The sequence below is a fragment of the Petaurus breviceps genome, unplaced genomic scaffold, assembly GCF_028583685.1.
Source record: "Petaurus breviceps papuanus isolate PSGF00001 unplaced genomic scaffold, PetGlider_PUasm1.0 189, whole genome shotgun sequence".
Lineage (NCBI taxonomy): Eukaryota > Metazoa > Chordata > Mammalia > Diprotodontia > Petauridae > Petaurus > Petaurus breviceps.
In genome coordinates, this window is record NW_027185809.1 from 32110404 (window position 1) to 32134705 (window position 24302).

General features: G+C 41.9%; 1 protein-coding gene and 1 long non-coding RNA gene across 5 annotated transcripts; one reads left to right on the forward strand and one right to left on the reverse strand.

Annotated features, from left to right (window-relative positions):
- Positions 1 to 353: 353 nt before the first annotated feature.
- Positions 354 to 15132, reverse strand: LOC138164433 (uncharacterized). 4 transcript variants are annotated; one of them, XR_011169060.1, is made up of 5 exons: positions 13171 to 15132; positions 8135 to 8393; positions 5708 to 5751; positions 5498 to 5623; positions 354 to 2111 (listed from the first exon to the last, which is right to left on the reverse strand). It is a non-coding gene; the product is annotated as an uncharacterized lncRNA (long non-coding RNA). The 4 variants fall into 4 exon arrangements; XR_011169059.1 differs by having other exon boundaries at positions 8093 to 8393; XR_011169061.1 differs by lacking the exon at positions 8135 to 8393 and having other exon boundaries at positions 355 to 2111; positions 5494 to 5623.
- Positions 15133 to 15510: 378 nt separating this feature from the next.
- On the forward strand, positions 15511 to 19218 carry FOS (Fos proto-oncogene, AP-1 transcription factor subunit). The gene is made up of 4 exons (XM_069092255.1): positions 15511 to 15811; positions 16704 to 16949; positions 17471 to 17578; positions 17713 to 19218. The coding sequence occupies exons 1-4, from the start codon at positions 15671 to 15673 to the stop codon at positions 18352 to 18354; spliced, it is 1137 nt and encodes a 378-aa protein (XP_068948356.1). The 5' UTR covers positions 15511 to 15670; the 3' UTR covers positions 18355 to 19218.
- Positions 19219 to 24302: the final 5084 nt, after the last annotated feature.

A 24302-nucleotide genomic window follows, 5' to 3' on the forward strand; every position in this document is an offset into this window, starting at 1 on the left:
AAGAGTACGGTGTAGTGGCAAGAGGGTTGTCCTTGGGCCAGGAAGACCAGAGCTCAAGTCTTGTCTTCAACACATATTAGCTATATAATTATGAGCAATTCATTTAATCTCCCACTGCTCCAGGAAATTCTCAAAAATCATGGATTTGCCATCGGAGGACCTTGGCTCTGCCATTTAATATCTGTTCAACCTTAGGCAGGTCACTTAACTTCTCTGGGCTTCAGTTTCCCCATGTTATGGGGGGGCCAGTGAGAGGAGGGATGAATATAAATGATCTCTGGAGTCACTTCTAGTTCAGCAATAATGAGTTTTACTATCTTAAATTACAGGCAAATTGCTGCTCTGCATCCGCGGAGCGAGTTTCCATTCTCAGAGCTGCTATCCCAGTGAAACTGCAGGGACAGGACAATAATCCCAGCAGTACCTACCCCAAAGCATTGTTGTGAGGCTCAAGTGGGAAAATCTGTATAAAGCACTTTGCAAACTTTAAAACAATATATAAATAGTTATTACTATTACCAAGTACTCGTTAATCCTTAAAGTGCCATATACATTTACAAAATGATTATTGTTAACAAGACTAAATAAATGTTTGTCGAATGTTGAATGAAGGCAGTTCACCTTTAGTTTTCTCAACACCAACCAGTCTGGTGGGATGAAATTGCAGGCAATACCACATTCATTTCATTTTCTTTCCAGTTCCAAGCCTGGCCATTTATTGAGTTAAGATACAGAGTTACTTGATTGGAATCAGATAGTAATAATAATTCATGTTCATATACCAGAGCAGTTTTCTCATAACGACTGTATGAAATAGTATTATTATTTCCATTTGGCAGATGAAGAAATCAAGTCTCAGAGAATAACTCTAGTATAGGGGTGAGAACCTGTGGCCTCCAGACTTGTGGTTCCCCACCCTTGAGTCTGTTGGATCTTTTGAATCCAAGCCTGGTGCATTCCTCACCATATCACATTATTTCATAGATGAACATCAAAGGGAAAGTTATCCTTGGCATACAGATCTGCATTCCAAAATGCCAGTCTGATTGGAAGGCTTCCTACATTCATTGGACAGAGTAAAAACCACATGATGTTCTCTTGCTGACACTCCCATTTTGGCAGGGGGTCAAGTTATTCAAAGGTATCTGGTTATCCTAGAGATGATAGCAGTGTTGTTAACATCACTGAATTTTACTGACAAATACACAGACTAGGAATATTGTTTCACTAAACATGCCCCCACAATGGCATCCACCTGTGAATGAATAACATCTAGGAGAGGTGCAATTTTTGTCTTACCCCAGAGATCAGCAGACAGTGTCAGTACCAAATTCAGGCCTCTGGTTATGCTGAAAATAAAATTCTTTAAATGCCTGGAATTCTCTCCCTTCTTAATTGCAACCACTGACCTCCCTGGTTTCCTTTAAGTCTCAACTAAAATGCCACCTTCTACAGGAAGCTTTTTCTAACCCCTCTTAATTCTAGTGCTTTTCCTCTCTTAATTAATTAATTCCCTCTGTTAAATAATTATTTCCTATTTATCCTGTATATAGCTTGCTTGGTATATATTTGCTTACATATTGTCTCCCCTGGTAAAGCCATGCACTAGCAGCTTTCCAGAGGATTGATGCTGGGAACAGTTTTCAAGGTTCTTATTACATAGTATAGCGAACTCTCTATTCAGTAACAAATCAGAGCAAAACATTCATAGAAAATCAAAATACAGCATTCACAATGTCACAGCTCAAAAACTTATCACTAAAATGGCCACATTGTTTAAAACTATAAGTACATTCATTTAGTCAATCACAAAATCCTTAATTCAATCACAAAGTACAAAAGTCAAAGTTATCCACCCCTAGGTCACAATAAATCATAATCTCAATCAGTACACAGCATCCAAGTAAAGTCTTCTTTCAGCTTGACTCGAGGCTGGCTCTCAGCTTCTATGGTTCCTCTTCCATGGTCCCAGCTCCAACTGTCACCTGGGTTCAAAGGCAGGCAGCTCCCAGTTCCTTGTCCAGCTCCTTGTCCAGTTCTTCATCCAGTTCCCATTCCATATTGAAGTTCACAGTGTCCAGTCCACCTCAAGTCCTTCACAGTTCCTGTTTCTGGGAAGAAAAAGCATGACTGAGCCACAATAATATTCATACACATTGCTGGCACCATCATCAATTCAACTCAGACCCACCAACAAGGTCTGAGAACTCAACACAAATCATCAACATAGAAATCAACACAGACCCACAAACAAGGACCAAGAGGTCAGCACAAATCATCGGTAAAGTCCCAGGACCTCCAAAACCCTCCTCCAGGACTTCTGTAAACATGCAACCAGAAAATCCGCTTCCATTAAGGTCCCAAGGCTTCTGTACAAAGTATCACAAACAAACATCAACACAGACAGAGCAGACAAACAGAGTCCTGGGATACCACAAGTTTTCTCCTTCTTGACTCTTCCATCACGTAAGTCCTTTTCTCAGTTCTGCCTCTCAAGCCTGGAAATTCTCCTTATATATGGTCATTAGCTCCTTTCCTTCCTGTTGCAGGAGTTCATGAGTTCTAGGGTTCACAAGTTGTGGGGTTCACATTTTCTGTCTCTTAACAGACTTGATACAAGGTTCAAAAGAAAACTTGAACTGAAACAAGGTGTTAATTCAATAGCTGAAACAAGGTGTGAGTTACTTCTGTGCTTGCCATTATACCCCCTTAGACTGCAAGCTCCCTGAGGGCTTGTGATAGTAATGGCATTTAAAGATTCCCCTGTATTGGCTTGGTTTTCAAACTGATTGTGTTAAAACCCAGAGCTTGTTAATCCCACCTGTGGGATGGACTTGTTGATGTGAAAAGAGAGTCCTGAACTGGGAGGAGCTTGTAGATTTGGAGAGACACAAGAGGGAGGCAGAAGAACTTTTTGGAAGCAGCACCCTCATGGAGGCAGAGAGAGAGACTGAGAGAATTGCTGGGGGCCACTTTGAATTGCCCTGGACTTTTGAGACCTGCCCCCTGAGCTGCCAAGGACTGAGGAGACATGGCTGTTTTGCCGGTACTTTGTCTGTCTGTTTTGATGTTGTTTTGCCAGATTTGTCCACTGGTGAAAGACAGTCCTTTTGTTGAAGATGTCCTGGAACCTGGCTGTTGGCTAAGAGCTCCTGAGACTGTCCTGCAGACAGAGAGTGAATACTGTCCACTGGTGAAGGACAGTCCTGTTGTTGCAGGGGTCTGGAGACTGTCCTGCAGACAGAGTGAATACTGTCCACTGGTGAAGGACAGTCCTGTTGTTGCAGGGGTCTGTAGACTGTCCTGCAGACAGAGTGAGTACTGTCCACTGGTGAAGGATAGTGCTGTTGTTGCAGGGGTCTGGGAACCTTTCTGTTGGTTCAGAAGCCCTGAAGAAGGATTTTCTTGTTGTATGTTTACAGAAATCCTGGGAGAGGGTTTTGCTAATGTTTTCAGGGGTTCTAGGACTGTTCTACAGACAGAGGATGAATTAATGAAAGGACTGGCAATGTATCTTGTGGCCTTGCTAAGCCTTGTCTCCCCAGGAACTAAGATTGCTGAGAACTTGCCTCTGTCAAGATGAAGAAAAGACCTCCATTTGGGTATTAAGTGCTGTGCTTAAACTTGATGTAGTATTTAGAACAGGGACTTTGTAATTGATTGAATGATTGGAAGGTCCTGGGGTGGGGTAGTACTTGGAGATTATTTAATCACACTTAGTAAATGCTGTATTTTGAATGATGTCATATTTTGACCTTCTCTGTTCTTAATTTGTCCCTGAATAAAATGGAGAGCACCTATGCTGGTATTCTGAACCTTGGAAAGTTGCCTTTCCTTGGCATTACATTACAGGGCTTACACTATCTTGCCTCTTTTTGCTTATTACAGTGCCTGGTACCTAGTAGGTGGTTCATAAATGCCTACAAATAAATGCCTATGAGCACGAAAAGCAAAAGAAATTAGGAGTAATCACATTTTATCGATAAGCAAGGCAGCACTCAAGTACCATGTATTATACAAGGTGTCTGAAAAAGTCTTGGTGTCTCAGAAGCACTTTGTCCATTTAAAATGGCACCAAGACTTTTGGGACACTATGTATAATAGTATTGTATCATGTTCAGGGCACCATATGAAAAGCAACTGTTTTTTTCCTCAAGGGACTTACAGCACACTAGAGGGGTATACATATGCACAATTCCCAGGTAGGGTCAAGGATTTATTTATTTTAGACAGAGAGATGATCTGAAAGGCCAGTCCATCCAACTTCCTCATTTCACATGTAGCTTTTGTCTATGAGGGTTTGTAGGTTTATATATATATATAGGTTTATATATATGTTTGAAGGTAAAAATGAAAGAAAAAATTCTCCCTCCCTTCTCAGTCTCCCACCCTTGGAAGCTAGGCATTACTGATCTGGTTCAGACACTCCTTTTCTCATCAGGCATGTCCTGTTCTCTAATCATCACCCACAACTTCACTCCTATGGTAGGACTTCTCTTCACATTTGTGTGTGTATAAGGGAGAGGGGGTGAGTATGGGCTGCTCAAGGAAAATGGAGAAAGCATTGAGACCCACAGCTAACAATGTTGATTGATTTGCTTCTGCCTATGGACAAAAACTCCAGTCCCCAGCTTTACTCACTCTGGGACATTTATTAAACTTAATAAATCAATATTATTATTTTTCATAGAAGTCTCAAGTCCCCAGCTGGTGTTGCCTATACTAAAACAGTCACTGTTCTCTCTTTTGCAGCCCCTTGTTCACAAATAATGAAACACACAAATCAAAAAAAATTATGATCAATCATATTTCAGCTACAGTGAGTGAACATTAAAGTACCAATTAACCAGGAATTATGAACAGACTTAAAGAATAGAAAAAGCATGTGAGACACTGGCTCCCTGGACAGGAGGGGAGTGGGGAGAGACGCATCATCAGTATGAATGTTCCCTTACTTACGACTGGACTTGCCTCTCTCTGGGATTTCAGCTGTTCCATCTGGCCTTGGTGGTTGATGGCCACAGAGACTGTTTATGCTTCATACAGCCAGCTTCCCCCTTTTACTCTGATTTCTCCATATCGATGCCCTTGCTTCTTGCTCTTGTTTCACCAACTCCAGTCAAACTGTGGGCTCAGCCTCCTTCCTCCCAGTCCTAGACAGGTATGGCAGCAGCAGTAGCCATGGCCGCGATGATATGTCCCTCCCATCTCCTCTCTATTGTTACCCTTGCATTGTGGAGAAACCTGGTATAAATTCAGGGCATTTGCTCACTTCTTGATCCTGATGAAATATTTTGCCAAACTACCCCCTACCCTTATTTCCACATCCTCTCCCTTTCAGGAGAGGCATAAAAGACTTGTAAATTTCTCTCTCATACAGCAGAACTTTTGTTCCCAACTATCCTTGGCAAGGAGGATTAATAAAGACTACATACAGATAATGAAATTAAAGTCCAGAGAGGAAGGAAGGAAACAAGAATTTTTATCAAGTACCCACTGTGATGTACGAGGCGTTGTGCTATTGATCCTCATAACCCTGGGAGATAGGTGTTCCAGTGTTCTAATCCAGGTCCCCTGACTCCAAATCCAGTGTTCTTTCCATTGTAGCATTCTGTCTCCTTGTCTAATGGTAAGGGGTGGAGTGTTATAAGCAGAAGTGAGATCCAGAAAAAGTATTCTTTGAAAATCTGAGGTACAGAACACTTACCAAGGGAGGATGGGGAAGGATTCGTGGGGTAGCCAAAGCAAGAACTAAAGGAAAAGAAATGTCTCGTTAGAGTTCAAGAGAGAACACATTTCATAATCTGTGAAAACATGGAGATAGACGATGGTAGGCCTGAATGGAGAATAGTTAGGAATCTAGTTTGACTGGAAAGCAGAGCCATCAAGGGGAGAAAAGAGTACTAATTGCAGCATTTTAAAAAGTCTTCCTCTATCTAAGCCAATTGATTGTTTGCTGATTGATTTATGTTAATTACATTCATTATGATATTTACTTATTTATATTGATTGGTTTATAGATTCAATCAATCAGCAAATACTAATTAAGCCTCAACTAAGTGCCCGACAGTATTAAACTGAAAAGATCAGTCAGAATATTAATTTCATATGGGAATTTTTTCTCTGAATAGGAAATTGTCATTATAAGCACTTAATTTCCTCAGCGAATTATAGAAAGAATGAATCTTGGGAGATGTCCTGGTTGAAATTCCTCCTCTGCCTGACCAGAATTACTATGCAGTCTGGTAACTAGAAACTGAAATTGTGAAATTCAGGGTTGTTTGGCAAGGGATGGGAAGAATTCCAGAATGAGGAGAAATGGATCTGATCAATTTTGAGAATTTTGTGAACCCCTCAGGCTCTCCCAGGGGAGTGCTGGAGCCAGCTAGAACCAAAAAAAAAAAAAAAAAAAAAAAAGCGAAAGCTGAATGTTAAATTTTCAATGTGAGCATTGACATCTTGGAAATCAGCAAATGCTCCAGATTAGGGCTTGATTTATTGTTTTGCTGATTGTTTAGATTTAGAGAAAATATTAATAATACAAGTTAAATTTAAAAGTGCATTGTAAGTACATTTTTTCTTTCACAGAGCTAGTTGTTAAATATTTCCCTGCATACCATTGGCTAGTACCATTCTGCATACCTGCTATTTAGTGTGTGTGTACCCCAGACAAACATTTTAATATTTATTTCCAAATAGCCTACTTTGTGTTTCAGGGAGAGTCATTTTAACCAAGTTAAGAGGCCATACCAAATACCCCCCAAATGAAAAAGAATAAAAGTCTTCCCAGGGGAATGTAAGCTCCATAAAGGCAAGAATTATATTTCATTTCAGCTTTGTATCTCCAGGGTCTAGAACAGTGCCTTGCATGTCTTAGATGCTTAGTAAATTCTTTTTGGATTGAAGTAATCTCCACCATGAATCAAAGTGTAAACTCTGATGATTTTTATTTACAGAACATATTGCCTGGTATGTGATCTCTGTGTCTTGGGAGAGAATGGGTGAATTAATGTGAGACAAAGTGAGTTAAGTGCTGGATTTGGATTCAGAAGGACCTGAGTAAAAATTCTGCCTTGGATTCTAACTAACATTGCGATCCTAGGCAAGTTGCTTAAACCTCTGTGAGCCTCAGTTTCCTCATCTGTAAAACAGGAATAGCAATAGCACCTACCTTAGAGGATTATTGTGCAGATCAAATGAGATCATGCATGTGAAATTCTATGTGAACCTTAATAAGCTATATAAATTTATTGGTAGTGTTTGAGACTGGAAATTCAGTTCTGAGAAGAGAGTTCCAGCCTATTGATGGAATGTTATAAAATGCCATGATATCCTTACTATAGAATGTTTTAGTTAGGATGACTGGATTATATCAATATAACTGACTCTGGAAGCATAGGATCTAGTTTCAAATTCTATCTCTGATGATTACTACCTGTGTGACCTTGAGCAGGTCAGCAATTTCTCTGGGACTCAGTTTCCTCATTTGTAAAATGGGAGAGTTAGATTAGATGAACTCTATAAACTCATTCCAGTTCTGGATCTGTGATTCTGTGAAGAAGACTATTATATCTTTTCTAGGCAGATCAGAAAGTGGTAGGGTTCTGTTTTTCCCTTTATTTTTTTACTACTGTGTGACCTTGGGCAAATTTCTTGACTTCACTGGGCCTCAGTTTTCTCATCTATAGAATAAGAATAAGAACAATCCTAAATTATGACTTTTTATTCTGTTGTAGCGCCCCCTCTAGGGTTATTCCCCCAACCTACAATGCCACTGCTGGTAGGGTCCTCAGAAGTCAGTTGACTCTCCTCTCCTCAGGGTTCTAGGGGTAATCCTGAGGGATTACCACTCATGATCCTCCATATAGAATAATCCCCCAATATCAATTAGCCAATTGATCTCAATTAGTTTTGCCAAAACTAAATGATAACTGAGAAATTATCATAAAAGATAGAAGATATCCCTTTCTTGAATCTGGAAATACACTCTCCCTTCTGTACATACTCAGTCCCTGAGGAGAGTGAACTCAAACTGAAAGTGGTTGATAGAAAATCTTCCCTGCCACCCAAACCTGGGTGTGTGCATACATACTTCCTGGCTCTGGGAGTCTGCTTCCTTTTAAAGAATTCTCACCAAGTTCACTTCTGGGTATTAAGTAACTGATGGATATGTTGTTCCTTTTCTCAACTGGTCTTGGTTGCTTGGTAGATTCACTGTTGGCTTGAGTCAAACAGATTGTTCTTCAAGCTATACTGGTTCCTTCTTATTGGACTCAACTACTATTGCCACCAGTCCTTTGGACTCCGAAGTTGCTGGGACCTTGTCTAGCTTTACTGTTATCTCCTGATCTTACTGGTCAGTTGGATGCTTTCATCTTCAGAAAGTCATTTACCTAGGATCAGGAAAGGATAAACACAGATGATACAAGAGAAGAAGAAGAAGAGCCCCATGGACACATGTCATCTGGGTAAGAGATAGAACAATTTGTCTCTATCCCTAGTAGCAACATGTAGAAATCTACCTCCCTCAGAAGCTTCCCAGAGTAAAGATTTTTTATTTGAATCTACTTTAGCATGCATATTCCTTTCTGATCCAACAGCCAATTAAAAGAATTTTTATCATCATGTAGTAAATCTTCAGGAAACCATAATGGGATACCTGTAGAGAAGAACCTCTCTGTTATATATACCAATAAAGAGGCTCATCAAGGCTCCATATGAATTGGAACCAAATAGGACATCTTGCTCATTCTTTTTTTTTTTTTAAGCAATTGGGGTTAAGTAACTTGCTCAAGGTTACACAGCCAGTTATTTCTGGGTGTGGTGCTGAGTATCTGAGCCCAGGATTCAATCTCCAGGTCATCCCGACACTGGAGCTGGTGCTCTTACTTGCTGAGCCACCTAGCCACCCCTAAGCAATTGGGGTTAAGTAACTTGCTCAAGGTTACACGGCCAGGTGTTTCTGGGTGGGTGCTAAGTGTCTGAGCCTGGGATTCGATCACCAGGTCATCCTGATTCTGGAGCCGGTGCTCTTACTCGTTGCGCTACCTGGCTGCCCCTTCATTTTGCTCATTCTTTAATGACTGAGCCACAATCTATGCCACCATGCTTTTGGTAGGGATTTTTCTACATTAGGAAAAAAAAAGTAATGTAATTTCATTCATTATTTTTAAAATTTGTTGTATAACATAAGCAGCCAATGTAAATTACACTTGAGACATCTACTACCCTGGAGCATGTAATGTGACCAACTATGATCTATCCCTTGCCCTGCCCAGAATGATTATGAAAGGATTTTCACTGTGTCCAAGAGCTCCAAAGCTGTGGTATCCCAGTAAGGGTGTGTTGCTAGCCTCTAGGTTCAGTGACGTGGGTACAACTCCTTTATAATTCTGATAGAAAAATCCACCAGAGTCATAAAGCATCATCCAAGGATATGCCATTGTCAGCAGGCTACCTTTCCATTACTGTTCTCATAAAGATATGAAATATAGGTCAGCAAGGTTAGGCTTGACTGACAAGATTCTTGTTCAATCCTGCCAGCTACGTTGCAAGATTCTGTGACACCCAGTGTGAAATTTATAGGTCTCAGTAACAGAAACGGCACCCTGGCATCTTTGGAGCCAGCTGGAGTATATTCCAAGGGCCATAGAAAGCTTCATTAAAAGGACTCCACAAGCAGAAGGAGAAGAATCCAATTGAATCATCATCTCTTGTCCTGATGCCAAGAGCGTTTCAGAATGAAAACACATTTGTGCCCAAAGTGGCCAAATCCTCAGCCTTAATTAATCTGAGGGGGAAGGAATTCTATGGAGAGAGTATTTTAAGGCATGGACTACCCTTGTGTTCTCCCTCTGAGACACCAGATGAGTAACTTTGCCCCCATGACCCCCATTGTCCTAGTGCATGTGTGGAAGGCAAAAGGCTTGGTATGGCTAATTCTGCTTGCCATCTCCAGGCATTTGGTCTGGATAAGTTACAGTGTGGTAACACATAGTCATTTCGAGATAGACAATGGGTCTTTCATAGATAGATAGGGGCCTCCTCATTTGGGTCACTACCAGGCATTTGCTTTATCCTTCCTCGTTCACTACTGGAGATTTTCTTTTTGATTATGGGCCAAACCACTAAGAAGTAGCCCAGACTTCTTGTTCTTATTTTACATTTGATTTTCAGAGATAAGGAAACAAAGGTCCACTGAGGTTACCTGCCTTGTCCTAGGCCATACAGCTCTCAAGTAAATAATGCTGGGATTTGAATGTATTAGGTCTTATTACTGCAAATCCAGTGCTCTTTCTGGCTTCTTCATCCTCAGAAAGATTTTCAGAACATTATATTAAAGCTATCATTTATTTTCTTTCCTTCCCTAGAGATTACCTACAACTTATACTGTATACTTCAACATATCCTATATTTCCATTAGATTGTAAACTTCTTGAGGGTAGGGACTGGTTTTTGCCTCTTTTTGTATCCATTTCACTTAACACTGTGACTGGTGCATCTTAGGTGATTAATAAATGCTTATTGATTGATTGATTATACATTGTTTATAAATAGTTGTTTGTATGTTGTTTTATTGTTTGAGGGTGGGCTTCCTTAGGGCATGGACTGTGTTGGCCAATGGATAAAGGGCCAGTCTTGGAGTCAGGAAGATCCTACTTCCTGAGTTTGAATCCAGCCTCAGACATTTACTAGCTATGTGTGGGCAAGTCACTTAACCCTGCTTGCCTCAGTTTCCTTATCTGTAAAATGGTTGGAGAAGGAAATGGCAAACCATTCCAATATCTTTGCCAAGAAAACATCAAATGGGGTCACAAAGAATTGGAGCTGATTTATTTGGGCAACCCAGGTAAGATTATCATCACTACCATTCCACAAACTGGAGATGTGAGGATGAGAAAGCTATTTGGCTTGGTGAGAAGTAACTCTCCCAAGGTCTCAGAAGGAGGCTTTCTGACTACAGGTCTCGTGCTCAGACCACAGCCCTTTACCACTAGACCACACTTCCCTAAATAAATAAATACTTCTGCATGTTGTGTGCAGACTGTGCACAGAGACATTTACGTAGGAGGTGAGGATAGCAGCCTTTCACTTACTGTAGCAACACTAAGCTAAAATATACTTACTGACTTCAATTAACATTTCCCATCCCCCAGGAAAGCCTTTTGAACCAACAGTTCGATTTTGTGTGATAACTTTAATTTAAATGCCACAGAATTTAGAAACAACAGGGAAATATATACTTTGGAAAGGACCAATGAATAAAAGGAAGTAAGGTTTCCATTTGAGTTAAAAAAAAAAAAGATGAAAAATTCCACCTCCAAATGTTGAAGGAACATAGTGGTAATGAATGAAGTATGGATCTTGGTATCAGGAAGACCCTACTTTAAATTTTGCCTCATGGTGGATCCCTTGAGTTTGAGAATTCTGAACTGCAAAGGATTAAAGACAATCAGGTGTCCTTACTAAGTCTGCACTAAACATACTGAGTGCTTGGGAGTGGAAGGCTTACCAGACTGACTAAGGATGGGTGAACCAGCTCAGGTCAGAAAAACGGAAGAGGTTAAAGCTTCCAACCTAGGCAATATTGGAATCAGTTCGTGAGAGGCTGGTACATTTCCAGCCTTGGAGAGGTAAGGAAACCCAGTCTCAAAAATAAAATACAATAAAAGTAAAATCCTGACTGAAGACACCCTGGCAGATCACTTAAATAATCTCTGCCTCAATTTCTTCATCTCTACAATGTGGGCAATAATACCTGTACCACGATCATTGTTTTGTTTTGAGGATCAGATGTGATGATGCAAGGCAAATGCACTGGTTTTTTTTTTTTTAAATCATGATACCAAGATGTTTTTATATATTGTATTGTATATTGTATCCCAGAAAAGTACCAGATATTTTATTCTTGTCCTCGAAGAGCCTAAGCTTGAGGGTAAAACTATATTCACATCATTTGATACATAAATGTGACTCTACAATAAAAATGCATTTTCATTTTTAATAGATAATTCTCCTCTACATTCACTAAAGTCTTACTCTGATGCCCTGTTATGGTACGGAAGTGACTCTAAGCTATTCCAACAAAAAACAATCTCTGGCAAGTCCAACAAAGTTGTAAAGGTTTAAAAACAGGAATGCAGCCAGGTGGGAGAAACACTTGCCCCCTGGCTTGAATTTTTTCCAATGTCTTTTCCCTCCTCCTCTCAATTTGCATGTATGGCCAAAAAGATCTTGGAGTTGAGAACACTGAGAGGCCTTCAAAACAGAAAAGCCTTGGCAGGTTGATGGAAGGACAGCCTCTAATGCTAATGTTGACAAGCTATAATTTGGCAACAAGACAGGGAACCACAAGGAATTTCTAACCCCAAGTCAGACAAGACTTTTGATGGAAACCTTACCCTTGGTAACAAGAAGTCAAGATTAAACAAATAGATAAATCCATGGGTACTACTTAACTGGGACTGCTCTGTGTCCAGAAAATCTTGGCAGCAATGGTGAGAACTGTTTTTTTTTTTTTTGAGGTTTTTGAGATGAAGTACCCATTATTACCTAGGCTCTGAAAAGTGACAGATTCTTTCTATGCAAGGAAAAGTTGCTGAGAATTATTGCTTTTCTCCTTTCTTTCTTTCTTTGCTAAATGGGATAACTTTCAGGAAAAGGGGAGTAGGGAAAGATATATTTGGAAATGAAGCTGATTTCAAAACTAAAGGTATCAATAATATTTTTTTTAAATCCCCCAAAGATAGTTCTCTTCTAGAGGGTTTTCTACTTGGAGACAGGGGGATGTATTTGATGACCTTTTCAGGTCTCTTTCAGCTCTAATGATTATATGCTGGAATGCTAGAGAGAATTGACATAAGAGAATCTAAGGTCTCTTTTTTTGCCATCTGTTTTAAAAATGACAGAAAAAAGGGGAAGGGAACACATAAATTCTTGAGAGGAAATCTTGACACAATTCTTCACCAGTGTTGATTCTAGAGGATTTGAAGGGGAACTGAATGAAAACATAAACCTGTAAGACCAAGCTGGGAATCAAAAGGGAGGTCAGACTCAAGGAATTTGGAACATTGACCTAATTTTTCCAGGTCTGATAGAAAAAGGGGGTAAAGGATGAAGGGAAAGAGTACTGCTTTTTATCATAGGCACATCTGCTTTCATAATACTTACCATTTTAAAGACCAAGGGCAGTAAAATGCAAAAAAGTCGAGAAGATAGGATTCGAGAAGAGAGCAAGATCTTTTTTTGGATTCAGAGCTGTTCTAATAAGGTTGTTTTTTTTTTTTTTTAATAAGGAACAAGGGGGTGGGGAGTGACGACTCCCGTGTTTAAAGCTTCAGTAACATAAGCCAAACAGTGACATAAAATGATGAAATTCTGTTTTCACCTTTGCTCTGACAGAGTGTCACAAAAATAGCACATGGCCCAGTTCCACGAATCTCCTCTTCTGTCTTTTCCCTCTCTCTCTTCTCCCTCCTCCCCTCCTTTTTGGTTCAGATCTCTAAGAATGGAGGTTACCGCACAGCAGCTGCGGCTGCGGCTGCAGGAGCAGCCGCCGCAGGAACAACAACAACAAAAAAAAAACCCAAAACAAAAAAACCCATCAGTCACTGAATTTAGCAAATGATCTCAAACCTCGGGAAGCAGCCACAGCACCAACAGATCCCATCATCCTTCCCAGAAGGGATCTGGCACTGCGTTCTCCCCAGCGTCTGGGCTGCTGCTCCCTGCAGCGGTCGCTTGGATAACTTGAACTGTGCAGGCTCCTGTTTGTTGCTGTAAACAGCAGCTTCCCCGTTACTATCTATAGCCGGGATCTTTTTGGCTTCTGTGTTAAACTGACTGGGAAGCAAATAGGCTGTCAGATTCCAGGCACAGCCCTAAACAATCCAGGCAGTGACCTAACGTGTGCCAGGGGACCTGCGTGATATATCTCAATCCCCCACTACACCATAACAGTCTAGGGGCGTTTTCTGATTTCGTTGTTAGCAACAATATTGCAGTTGTTTCTTATATAGAATGGGGGGGGGGGGGAGAGGAAGGTTACAGAGACACTCCTCCCCTCTAGCCACCACCCCCACTTTTGCTTTTCACCGCAGCAAACGCCGCAGTTTTGTGGCTCAAAGGTCGTCAAGCTGAGCCTCGGTTTCCAAGGCAAAAATCAGGGGTTGTTGTTGGGGCTGCTTTTGAAGCAGAGATGTTGTCGGTACTCTGTGTTTTAGACCGTCTTGGCACGAGCAGACAGCTTGCTCCAGACGACTTTCTCGCAATAGAAACTTCGTGTCTTCCGGACTGCGGAGATACTTCTGGGTTTCTTGTATTTTTCCGGACCATTTGAAGTAACCAGCCCACTGAGCTAAACGTCTTCCTTAGCCTAGAGTCCCTATTCCACCCACGCTCCCCATCCCCAAACTGGAAGTACCTATTGATTGCTCATTTTGTGAACCCAATTCATAAAGTGAACTAGATAAACTTTTTTCGTGTGTATTCTTGGAGGGGAAGGGGCTGCCCCACTCGTCTATCTGGCTTTTACGCTGCCCATCCGGAGCTGAGCTCCATCCCTCACCCCCTTACTCCTCCTGTACACCCTTCTCTCCTCAGAGCCCCAAGCTGGATCAAGTTATAAGGTGGCAAATTCCTCTTTACATGGTGGTTTGCACGACAAATATCTATTATTTTCCCCTCCCCCTTCAATTATCAACAAAATAAACAAAACGCAGTAATTCCACTAGAACCAGGGTGGAAAATAGCCTTTTCTTCGAAACAACCCTCCCCTCATCATGGGTAAAGCAGTCGGTCCTTTTAAAAAGTTTTTGTATTTTCTGGCATTCTTGTTCAAATTTAGCGACCACTCTGTTGCTCAAAGCAAGGGAACCTGAGTCCAGGTCCTGAGCAAAATTGGGGGGAAGACTAGAGAATTGGGGACGAAGCTTGCGTGTGGGTCAAGGGACAGATCTCAAAAATCCAAGGCTCTGCACTTGTGTCAACACCCAGAAGTCCCTGAGCTGTCTCCCAGAGCCTGTATAAACTGGGGGTTATAGGGCCACTAGTGGGTTGAAAGAAAGGTGATAAAGTTTTATCAGTTTGTTTCCCTTCCCCCTCTCCCCTCCCCCCAAAGCTCTCTGGTCTACCCTACCCTTCAACTAGTTGGCTACAGCCTCCTAGCAATTCCCGTCAGTCCCTCCTCCTTTACACAGGATGTTTCCCATATTAGGACATCTGCGTCAGCAGGTTTCCAGGCCTAGGAACACTGAATTTTGAGATTGGGGGAGATTTTTTTCCGGGGACATCTCATTTGGGGGGGTCCCTGCTTGCTCTCAAAAATCAGTTATAAAAATCTTGCTTAGTTTAAAGATAACTTGAAAAAAGACGGGTGGTTAAAACTGAAAGGAAACTCTTAAGAGACCAAGTAGCCTCCCGGAGTGTAAAGAGTCACCCCTCCTGTCTAGGAATGGATTCTACCCATGACGTGAGGCTCATTCATGAAATGCTGGGACTCTTAAATCATTATAAAAGGAGCAGCTTTGCTCTCGTACTCCAACCGCATCTGCAGCAAGCCGCGTCGACAGAGCAGCTGAGCGGGGATCGCGCTCATACCAGGCAAAGCAGACTGCTCGGACCTGTCCCCGCCCCCCAACAACCCTTCAACCGGGTTTTTACAAATCTCAACATGATGTACCAAGGATTCAACACCGAATACGAAGCATCCTCCTCCCGATGCAGCAGTGCTTCCCCGGCGGGGGACAACCTCTCTTATTACCACTCCCCGGCTGACTCCTTCTCCAGCATGGGCTCTCCTGTCAATTCCCAGGTAAGAGACTCCACGACGCGAGGAGCGTACAACTCTGGGATTGTTTCCTTCTGATCGAGTTTGTGCGGGGAGGGGGGGGGGGGGGGGTGGGAGACTTGCGTGCTGTAGGGGGAGGAGGAGGAGCAGGGGTACTGCCTTCATGAAGCCAGGCTGCTACTATTCTAAGAAGCTGACCATATCATGAATATTCACAGTCGGGCTCGAATGAGGAGTTTTGAGAGCACACTTAGAGGAAAATACTGCTTCCCTTTCCTGGCTACCGAGTAGACTTGTCTCTTCTGTTAGAGCCACTCTCCAAGAGGAAAGTAGCATTCTACTTCCTAGCAGTCCTCCCAGCAGGTTCCCCGCATTATTTGCTGCTTATGTCTGATAAAGCGTAAAGGGAAATGTATCACGGAAAAAGGCTAGCATAGTCCTAGATGATGGAAGGCGTCAGAAAAACAGCTTTCCCTTTGCCTAGATATACTACTCCCCGCAGCAAAGGAGCGGGAAGGGGGGGGGGGGGCGGAGGGTGCAAGCAGGAGGGTGTGTAAGGCAGTTTCATTGATAAAAAGCGAGTTCATTGAGGAGACTCCGGAGCGGCGCCTGCGTCAGTGCAGACGTCAGAGATATTTATAACAAACCTCCTTTCATGTGAGTGATGCTAAGGGGATAACGGGGAGCTGTCGCTGCCTGGATGGAAGAGAGTGGTTTGTAGAACATTTCGGGGGAAATGGGAAGACCCTTTCAAATGGAAATAGAACATTTTAAGAGGAATGCAACAACTGTTCCTGAGGAAGATAGTTTCTTTCTTTGCCGTCGCTGCTGCATGCAGCAGAAAATGCACCTCACCTCACCTACTTCTGAAACCGGGAGTCCCGTTAACGTCAGTTTTTTCTTCTTTGTGTTTTAGGATTTCTGCACAGATCTGGCTGTTTCCAGTGCCAACTTTATACCTACTGTGACGGCTATATCAACAAGCCCAGACCTGCAGTGGCTGGTCCAGCCCACCCTCATCTCTTCTGTAGCCCCATCCCAGACCAGAGTCCATCCTTATGGAGTCTCCACTCCTTCAGCTACTGTTTACTCTAGGGCTGGTATCGTGAAGACTACAGGCAGCAGAGGGCAAAGCATTGGCAGGAGGGGCAAAGTTGAGCAGGTGAATATATCTCTGTGTAACCCTTTCACACAAGTGGAGAAGGGTAGTAGTGAGTTAATGGGTTGAGTTGGCTGATGGTAACTTGGCAGGCACACTGAGTAAGATTGGACTGGTTCTGAATGCCTTCTCTCTGAGACAGAAACCTGCACTTGAGACTGTTGACCCTTTCTAAGTTTGCATATCACCACTATCACTTCCCCCCCAGCACAATTTGAAATGTAATGGGAAGATTAGGATAGATTGCACACTTTTAAATTAATAAGTATGAGGCATTCAAAAAAGGAAGGACTCTGATGTAACAGAAGCTGGAGTTTTCTTTGTTCTCTGGTTAAGGATCTTATTTTACATTCAAGTCACACCCAGTCTGCCACTGCAGGTTAGAAATGGCCTCACCCTAAAGACTATTAGGAGGGAATGGGGTGGGGGTGGGGGCAGCCACAGGAACTGGTGGGATGATGAATGGAGGTGCTACTGTACAAACTGTAACTGAGTATTGAACGTATATTTGTTTGTTTTTCTAGCTTTCCCCAGAAGAAGAGGAGAAAAGAAGGATCAGGAGAGAAAGGAACAAGATGGCTGCAGCCAAATGTCGTAACAGAAGAAGAGAACTGACTGACACTCTCCAAGCGGTAGGTGTCTACTTTGGCTATCCCTTCAAGGATCTTGGGGGGCTAAGAAAAAAGTTGCCTATCTGCCATGGAAGATCAGGGACTTAGTTGAGCTCCTAGTAGTCTCATGTTTTCCTTTGTTCCATTGTTTACAGGAGACAGACCAACTAGAAGATGAAAAATCTGCTTTGCAAACTGAGATAGCCAATCTGCTGAAGGAGAAGGAAAAACTTGAATTCATCCTGGCAGCCCATCGACCTGCCTGCAAGATACCTGATGATTTGGGCTTTCCAGAAGAAATAACAGCTGCCTCCCTTGACCTCACTGTTGGCCTGACTGAGGCTGCAACCCCAGAATCAGAGGAAGCCTTCTCCTTGCCCCTCTTGCAGGAGACTGAACCCAAACCTTCTGTGGAGCCAGTCAAGAACATCAACAGTTTGGAGCTGAAGGCTGAGCCCTTTGATGACTTCCTCTTCTCAGCTTCCTCCAGGGCTGGTGGCTTAGAATCTGCTGCACGTTCAGTGCCTGATATGGACCTGGCTGGTTCCTTCTATGCAGCAGACTGGGAACCTCTGCATAGCAGTTCCCTGGGCATGGGAGTAGTGGCTGACCTAGAGCCACTCTGCACCCCAGTGGTCACCTGCACGCCCACCTGCACCACCTATACATCTTCCTTCGTCTTCACCTACCCAGAAGCTGACTCCTTTCCCAGCTGTGCCGCAGCTCACCGTAAGGGCAGCAGCAGCAATGAGCCCTCTTCTGACTCACTCAGCTCCCCAACCCTGCTGGCTTTGTGAGCAAGAGGGGATGAGGATGAGGATGAGGGTTGAAGGCACATACAAGAGCCCAAGTTGTGGGTTCTGCTGCCACCGCCACCACCATCATGCTGGAGCTTTTGCATCACATTACAGAAACAAGAAACGTGTCTTCCCTTCACTGGTTTCTGTAGACCCTGGGAAGGCAACTTATCTGTGCGTGAATCAAAGCAGGCCATGGGCCCTTAAGGACATGAATGATCCCACATGTGGACTTGAGTCCTTACCTCTTCCAGAGATGTAGCAAAACGCATGGAGTGTGTATCGTTCCCAGTGACACATCTGAGAGCTGGTAGCTAGTAGCATGTTGAGCCAGGCCTGGGTCTGTGTCTCTTTCTCTTTCTCCTTAGTCTTCTCATAGCATTAACTAATCTATTGGGTTCATTATTGGAATTAACCCGGTGCTGGATATTTCCAAATTGTATCTAGTGCAGCTGATTTTAACAATAACTACTGTGTTCCTGGCAATAGTGTGTTCTGATGATTAGAATGACCAATGTTAACTAAGAAAAGATATGACTTTATTTTCTAGTAGATAGAAATAAATAGCTATATCCATGTACTGTAGTTTTCTTCTACATCAACATTCATCGTAAATGTTACTGATCATGCATTGTTAAGGTGGTCTAAATGTTTTGACATTAACAGTTTTCCATGAAAACGTTTTTATTGTGTTTTTAATTTATTTATTAAGATGGATTATCAGATATTTATATTTTTATTTTATTTTTTTCTACCTTGAGGTCTTTTGACATGTGGAAAGTGAATTTGAATGAAATTTTAAGCATTGTTTGCTTATTGTTCAAAGACATTGTCAATAAAAGCATTTAAGTTGAATGCGACAAATGTTGTGAAGTTCTCTTTCTATGATTGGTGAAACTTTGAAGTGTTTTCTAATCACATATTACCAAAGGAAGAGACATAGCCCTCTTTCTGATATCAAAGAGAGAAAAATTCATTATTGAATCATTGAAGTCTTTCCAGAATTAACTTTGTTTAGAAATATGAACTTACAGATTTGTAAAGGTTCTTTATGTACTTATGAAAGCTCCATGGTTATTGCTGAGATGGGTTCTTTCTCCTCTGTCTCATCAGCATGGGAACACACTGTGATGGATATGTCAGTACAGATTTCAGTCCATCTATTTCTTAGCACAGATTTGGAGCTGAAAGGAGCCTTAGCAGTTATCTAGTCTAACTCCCTCTTTTTTATAGAGAAGGAAATGAGGCCCATTAAACTTAAACTTAGGCCTACAGAGACAAGTTAGGTAGTAAATAGCAGTGTGGATTCAATCCTAGGTTTTCTGATTTAAATCTAGTATTTCTTCTCTTGTGCTATGATGTATCTATCCCTTATCCTGCTCCTCTCTTCTCCAGGCTGTCTCTCTTGTCCATTTTGACCCACCCAATGGTTGAAAGTTTACTGTTTGACCTTATGGGTGTCAATGGAGTACTGGTTGGCTCTTATTGTTTACTCTAGCCACATGACTGGTAGGTCTCTTTTTCTGATCATACATTTCCTTGAATATTCTTTCTCTCTCTCATACATACACACACACACACACACACACACACACACATACATGCACACCCCTAGTCATAGATTTAGAACTGGACAGGACTTCAGAGGTCGAGTCCAATACCTCCATTTTACAGGTGAGAAAACTGATGCCCAGAATTGTTGAATGTCATGCTCAGGGGTTACATAGCTTGTGTCTGAGGTGAGCATCAAACCCAAGTCTTTCTAGCTCTTAAATACTACACCTGCCTACCACACTGCTAATTTTTTGAACAGTATAAAAATACAAGATGCTATTTTAGTCTTAGCAATCTCAAAAATAAATCTTATACAGTACATAACATATGCATACCACTTTCTCTCCAAGCTACTCTTTTTTTTTTTTAAAGCAATTGGGGTTAAACAACTTGCTCAAGGTTACACAGCCAGTTATTTCTGGGTGCGGTGCCAAGTATCTGAGCCCGGATTTGATCCCTCAGGTCATCCCGACACTGGGGCCAGCGCTCCCACTTGCTGAGCCACCTGGCCGCCCCTCTCCAAGCTACTCTTAATCTTTATGCTCATATCCATACAAGATAGGGTAGGAGCATCTTCCTACCTAATCCTACCTACTTCCTAATCTTCCCTTTAAAAGATGAAGAAATTGAGATACAAGAAAATTCAATGATTTTTCCTGGTCATGTATATTCTTGCCACCCATCTTATCTCCTGGAACCAGGCAACACGACCTCCCTCGAAGACTTAAATCTTTTGAAGTATACAACTCGTGTTCTGGGGCCCCTGGGTGAGTGCCCCACATGGACCAACCAATCTATTCAGCTATAGACTTACTTTACTTTTTATCTCTTGCCCATCTTCTCTTCAGCTACTGTGGCTCCATATGTGTACCCTGTGTATCCCAGTCCCCCAACATATTCACTTCTAGAATCAGAATCAAATCCAGAATGCTATTGCTACAGGAAAGAAAGTATCAGTTTTCTATCCTATACCTCACTTACCATCCTTGTAACTTTTCAAACTAATTCCCTGGCCACCATTCCCACATATATATGTTGTTTCCCCCAATAGAATGTAAGTTCCCTGAAGGTGGATGAGATAATATTTGTAAAGTGCTTTGTAAGCCTCAAAGTGTTACATAAATGTTGGCTATTATTACTCTTTTATATTCATATTCCAGGATGTAGCAGTTTTGGCACATTGTCTTTCTCTACTCTTGAAAGAAAACAGTATTTCTGGGACTATCATTACAACTATTCTAAATTGGTTACAAACTATTAAAAGTTGTTGAGATTCATTTTGTACTGAAAGAGAAGGAAAAGCCACATCTGAAAATCCAAAAGTTTGTCACACACACAAAAATAATGGTTGTGCATTTAGCAAATATAAATATATGTATTGGGACAGCTAGGTGGCACAGTGAATATAGCACTGGCCTTGGGGTCAGGAGAACCTGAGTTCAAATCTGACCTCAGACACTTAACATGTATAAGCTGTGTGACCTTGGGCAAATCACTTAACCCCAATTGCTCCGCCTTCCCCCTCCAAAAAAGACCAAAAAACCCAAACAATACATGTATCAAAAGATCTTTGATTTCTTCTGCTGTAGTACTCCAAAAATTGATGCAGCCTGAAATTCTTAGTGGAATTAGGAAGGAAAACAAGCATTTATTAAGTGCCTACTTATGTGCTAGACACTACACTAGCTGCTTTATAAATAACATCTCATTTGGTCCTCAAAATAACCTTGTGAGACAGGTGCTGTTATTATCTTCAATTTACATATGAGGAAACTGAGGCAGGCAGGGGTTAATTTTCTCAGGGCTTTATAGTTTTTAAATAACTGAGGTTGGATTTGAATTCATGTCTTCCTGATTTCAGGCCCATGCTCTATCTACTGTACCACCTGGGTGCCTCAGTAGGACTACTTAGCAGGAAGATTCATGAAGCTGCTGTAAGCCAAAAAACATTTACTACTTGGTGCCCAACTTTCTGGGGATGAGCTCCTTGAATTAACTAGGCTGGTTCTCAGATACCAGAGTCCATTCCCAGGCTGGGATTCAAAGCTTTTCCAGCTTGGTGGGACCTTCCAGAGTCTGGGCTCTCCTGAGAATCCAGGAGTCCACCTTTAGACAGTGACAGAGCATACGAAGAGCCTTTAAGTTGTGCAAAGTTTTATGTAACTGCTTAATAAGGAACAAGTCAGCTGGTCTCTAAATAAATTTTTGCACTGCAGGGTTATAATCTCAAGGAGGAACTTGACCTTTGTCACCATCATCAATGTGGCAACTTAATCCAACCCTGTGTGCTGGATCTCTCGCATGCAAGCCACAAATAAAGGAGGCGTGATAATGATGGCCTCTTCCTTGAGAGTCATGGATTGCATTTTCTCTGACTTTCAAGTCCATGTGAAACAAAGACTTCAGTTTTAGTTCCCTGACTTTTTGATTATTCAAAAATTTAAATCATTGTTTTGTTACTGGTCTTCATGTTCAGCAAAACAAGGAGGGTTCATTTAAAATGACAGTTCCACTGAGAATGCTATCTTCACTATACTTTCTCCCCCTTCTACTTCAACATTAAAGGTTTCAGCAATCAAGGAAATTAATTTTAGCTTTTCAGGGTACTCATATTTAATTAAATATAGTTTTTCTTGTGGATTTTCTTTGTATTATATAGCTAAATAACATATAAATTTAGAACTGAAAGGGCCCTCACAGATCATCTAGCCCAACCCCCTAATTTTTCAGATGAAGAAACTGAGGTCTGGACTTGGACAAGTGGCTTGTTCAAGATCACCTAGCAAGAAAGAGAATTTGATCTTACATTCTCTACTCCAAATCCAGTATTCTTTCCACTACCACTCTGGGTCTCATTTCCTTCCTCTGTAAAGGGAGGAGGTTGGACCAGATAATTTCTTAAAACCTCTTTCAATTCTAAAATTCAAGACCCTTTGTTGTTGTTGTTAGTTGGCAAAGATACTGGATTGGTTTGCCATTTCGTTTTCCAACCCATTTTACAGATGGAAGCAAACAGGGTTAAGAGACTTGTCCATGGTCACCCAGTGTAATGGGAATGCAGATTTGGAAGATCTTCCCTGCCCCTAGGCTAAAGTGCACCAGAAGCCTGGGGTGGGAGGCTTGTTTTTCAGTAGATACTTCTTGATTGGCCAGTGAGTCAATAAGGTTGTTACATTCTCTGAGCCAGGAGAAGGCTATATAAGCCCTGATGTGTAGCTTTGTTTTGGGGGCTCACTTTGAGAAGTGTTCTGTGATTTGATCTGTATTATGGGAAGCCGTTGTCCAGGGCCCCCCTGGCTTTGAAAAACCCAGATGTGGAAACCCAGATGTTGACTGGGTATGGATGTAATGGTTGGACAGTTTGGAAATCTGTCTACTTGATCTGTTTCTGTCTTGATAATTCTGCCTGTATACTTTGAAGTTCGGGGTGCTGACCTTTTCTCCTGAACAAGGTAAACGATATATGTCTGACTGATTAAAGTAAGCTTGTTAACCCATTTTGAGTTGCTTTCCTTTAACAAAGCAGATCCAAGAACCTGTATGGGCAGCAAACCCTGAGGACGCGCTTGGGGTGCTTGCTGCTACACCCAGCTTATAAGTGTCTAAGGCTGGACTTGAACTCAGGTCTTCCTGACTCCAGGCCCTGTGTTCTATCCACTGTGCAGACTAGCTGCCTTAGACTCTTTAGTATACAATAAACATTTAGTATAGGCCTACCATGTGCACTGCTGGGTACCTTGTGAGGAAAATGCAAAGTTAATAAATCACTATCTGTTCTCAAGGAGCACACTCTCTCTTTCAGAAGAGATGAATATGTACAAGTATAATATAGAATAGATTGTGACAATTAATAAGAGAAATACAAAATACTGTGAGAATTTTGAGGTAGAAACTGAGTGCAGTTGTGGGTGTCAAGGAAGGGTTTCTTGGAAGAGGTGACTTTTGACCAGGGTCTTGATGTATGTTTGAATTTTAATAGGTGGATGTGGAAACAGGATTGGGGTAAGAGCAGAAAAGGTCAGGGAAAATGTCTTCTAGGCATGGAAAAAGGTATAAGGCATGGTGGCACAGAGCACCAACCCTGGAGAAAAGAGAATCTGAGTTCAAATCAGACCTCAGACACCTACTAGCTGTGTGACCCCAGACAAGTCACTTAACCCTGTTTGCCTCAGTTTCCTCAACTGTAAAATGAGCTGGAGAAGGAAATGGCAAACCACTCCAGTATCTTTGCCAAGAAAACCCCTAATGGGGTCAAGAAGAATCAGTCATGACTGAAACAACTCAACAACAACAAAAAAGGTATGGAGGTAGGGGAATTTATGGGGCAAGTTTAAGGGAAAATTGTGAGTGGGTCCAGTTTGTTCAGAATGTAGAATATGGATAAAGGGGTGTCA

Excerpts from the sequence above, each read along its gene's own strand:
- FOS (XM_069092255.1), top strand. The coding sequence starts at position 15,671 with ATGATGTACCAAGGATTCAACACCGAATACGAAGCATCCTCCTCCCGA. Across the intron at positions 15,812-16,703 it reads GCTCTCCTGTCAATTCCCAG|GATTTCTGCACAGATCTGGC; the intron begins GTAAGAGACTCC and ends TTTGTGTTTTAG. Across the intron at positions 17,579-17,712 it reads TGACTGACACTCTCCAAGCG|GAGACAGACCAACTAGAAGA; the intron begins GTAGGTGTCTAC and ends CATTGTTTACAG.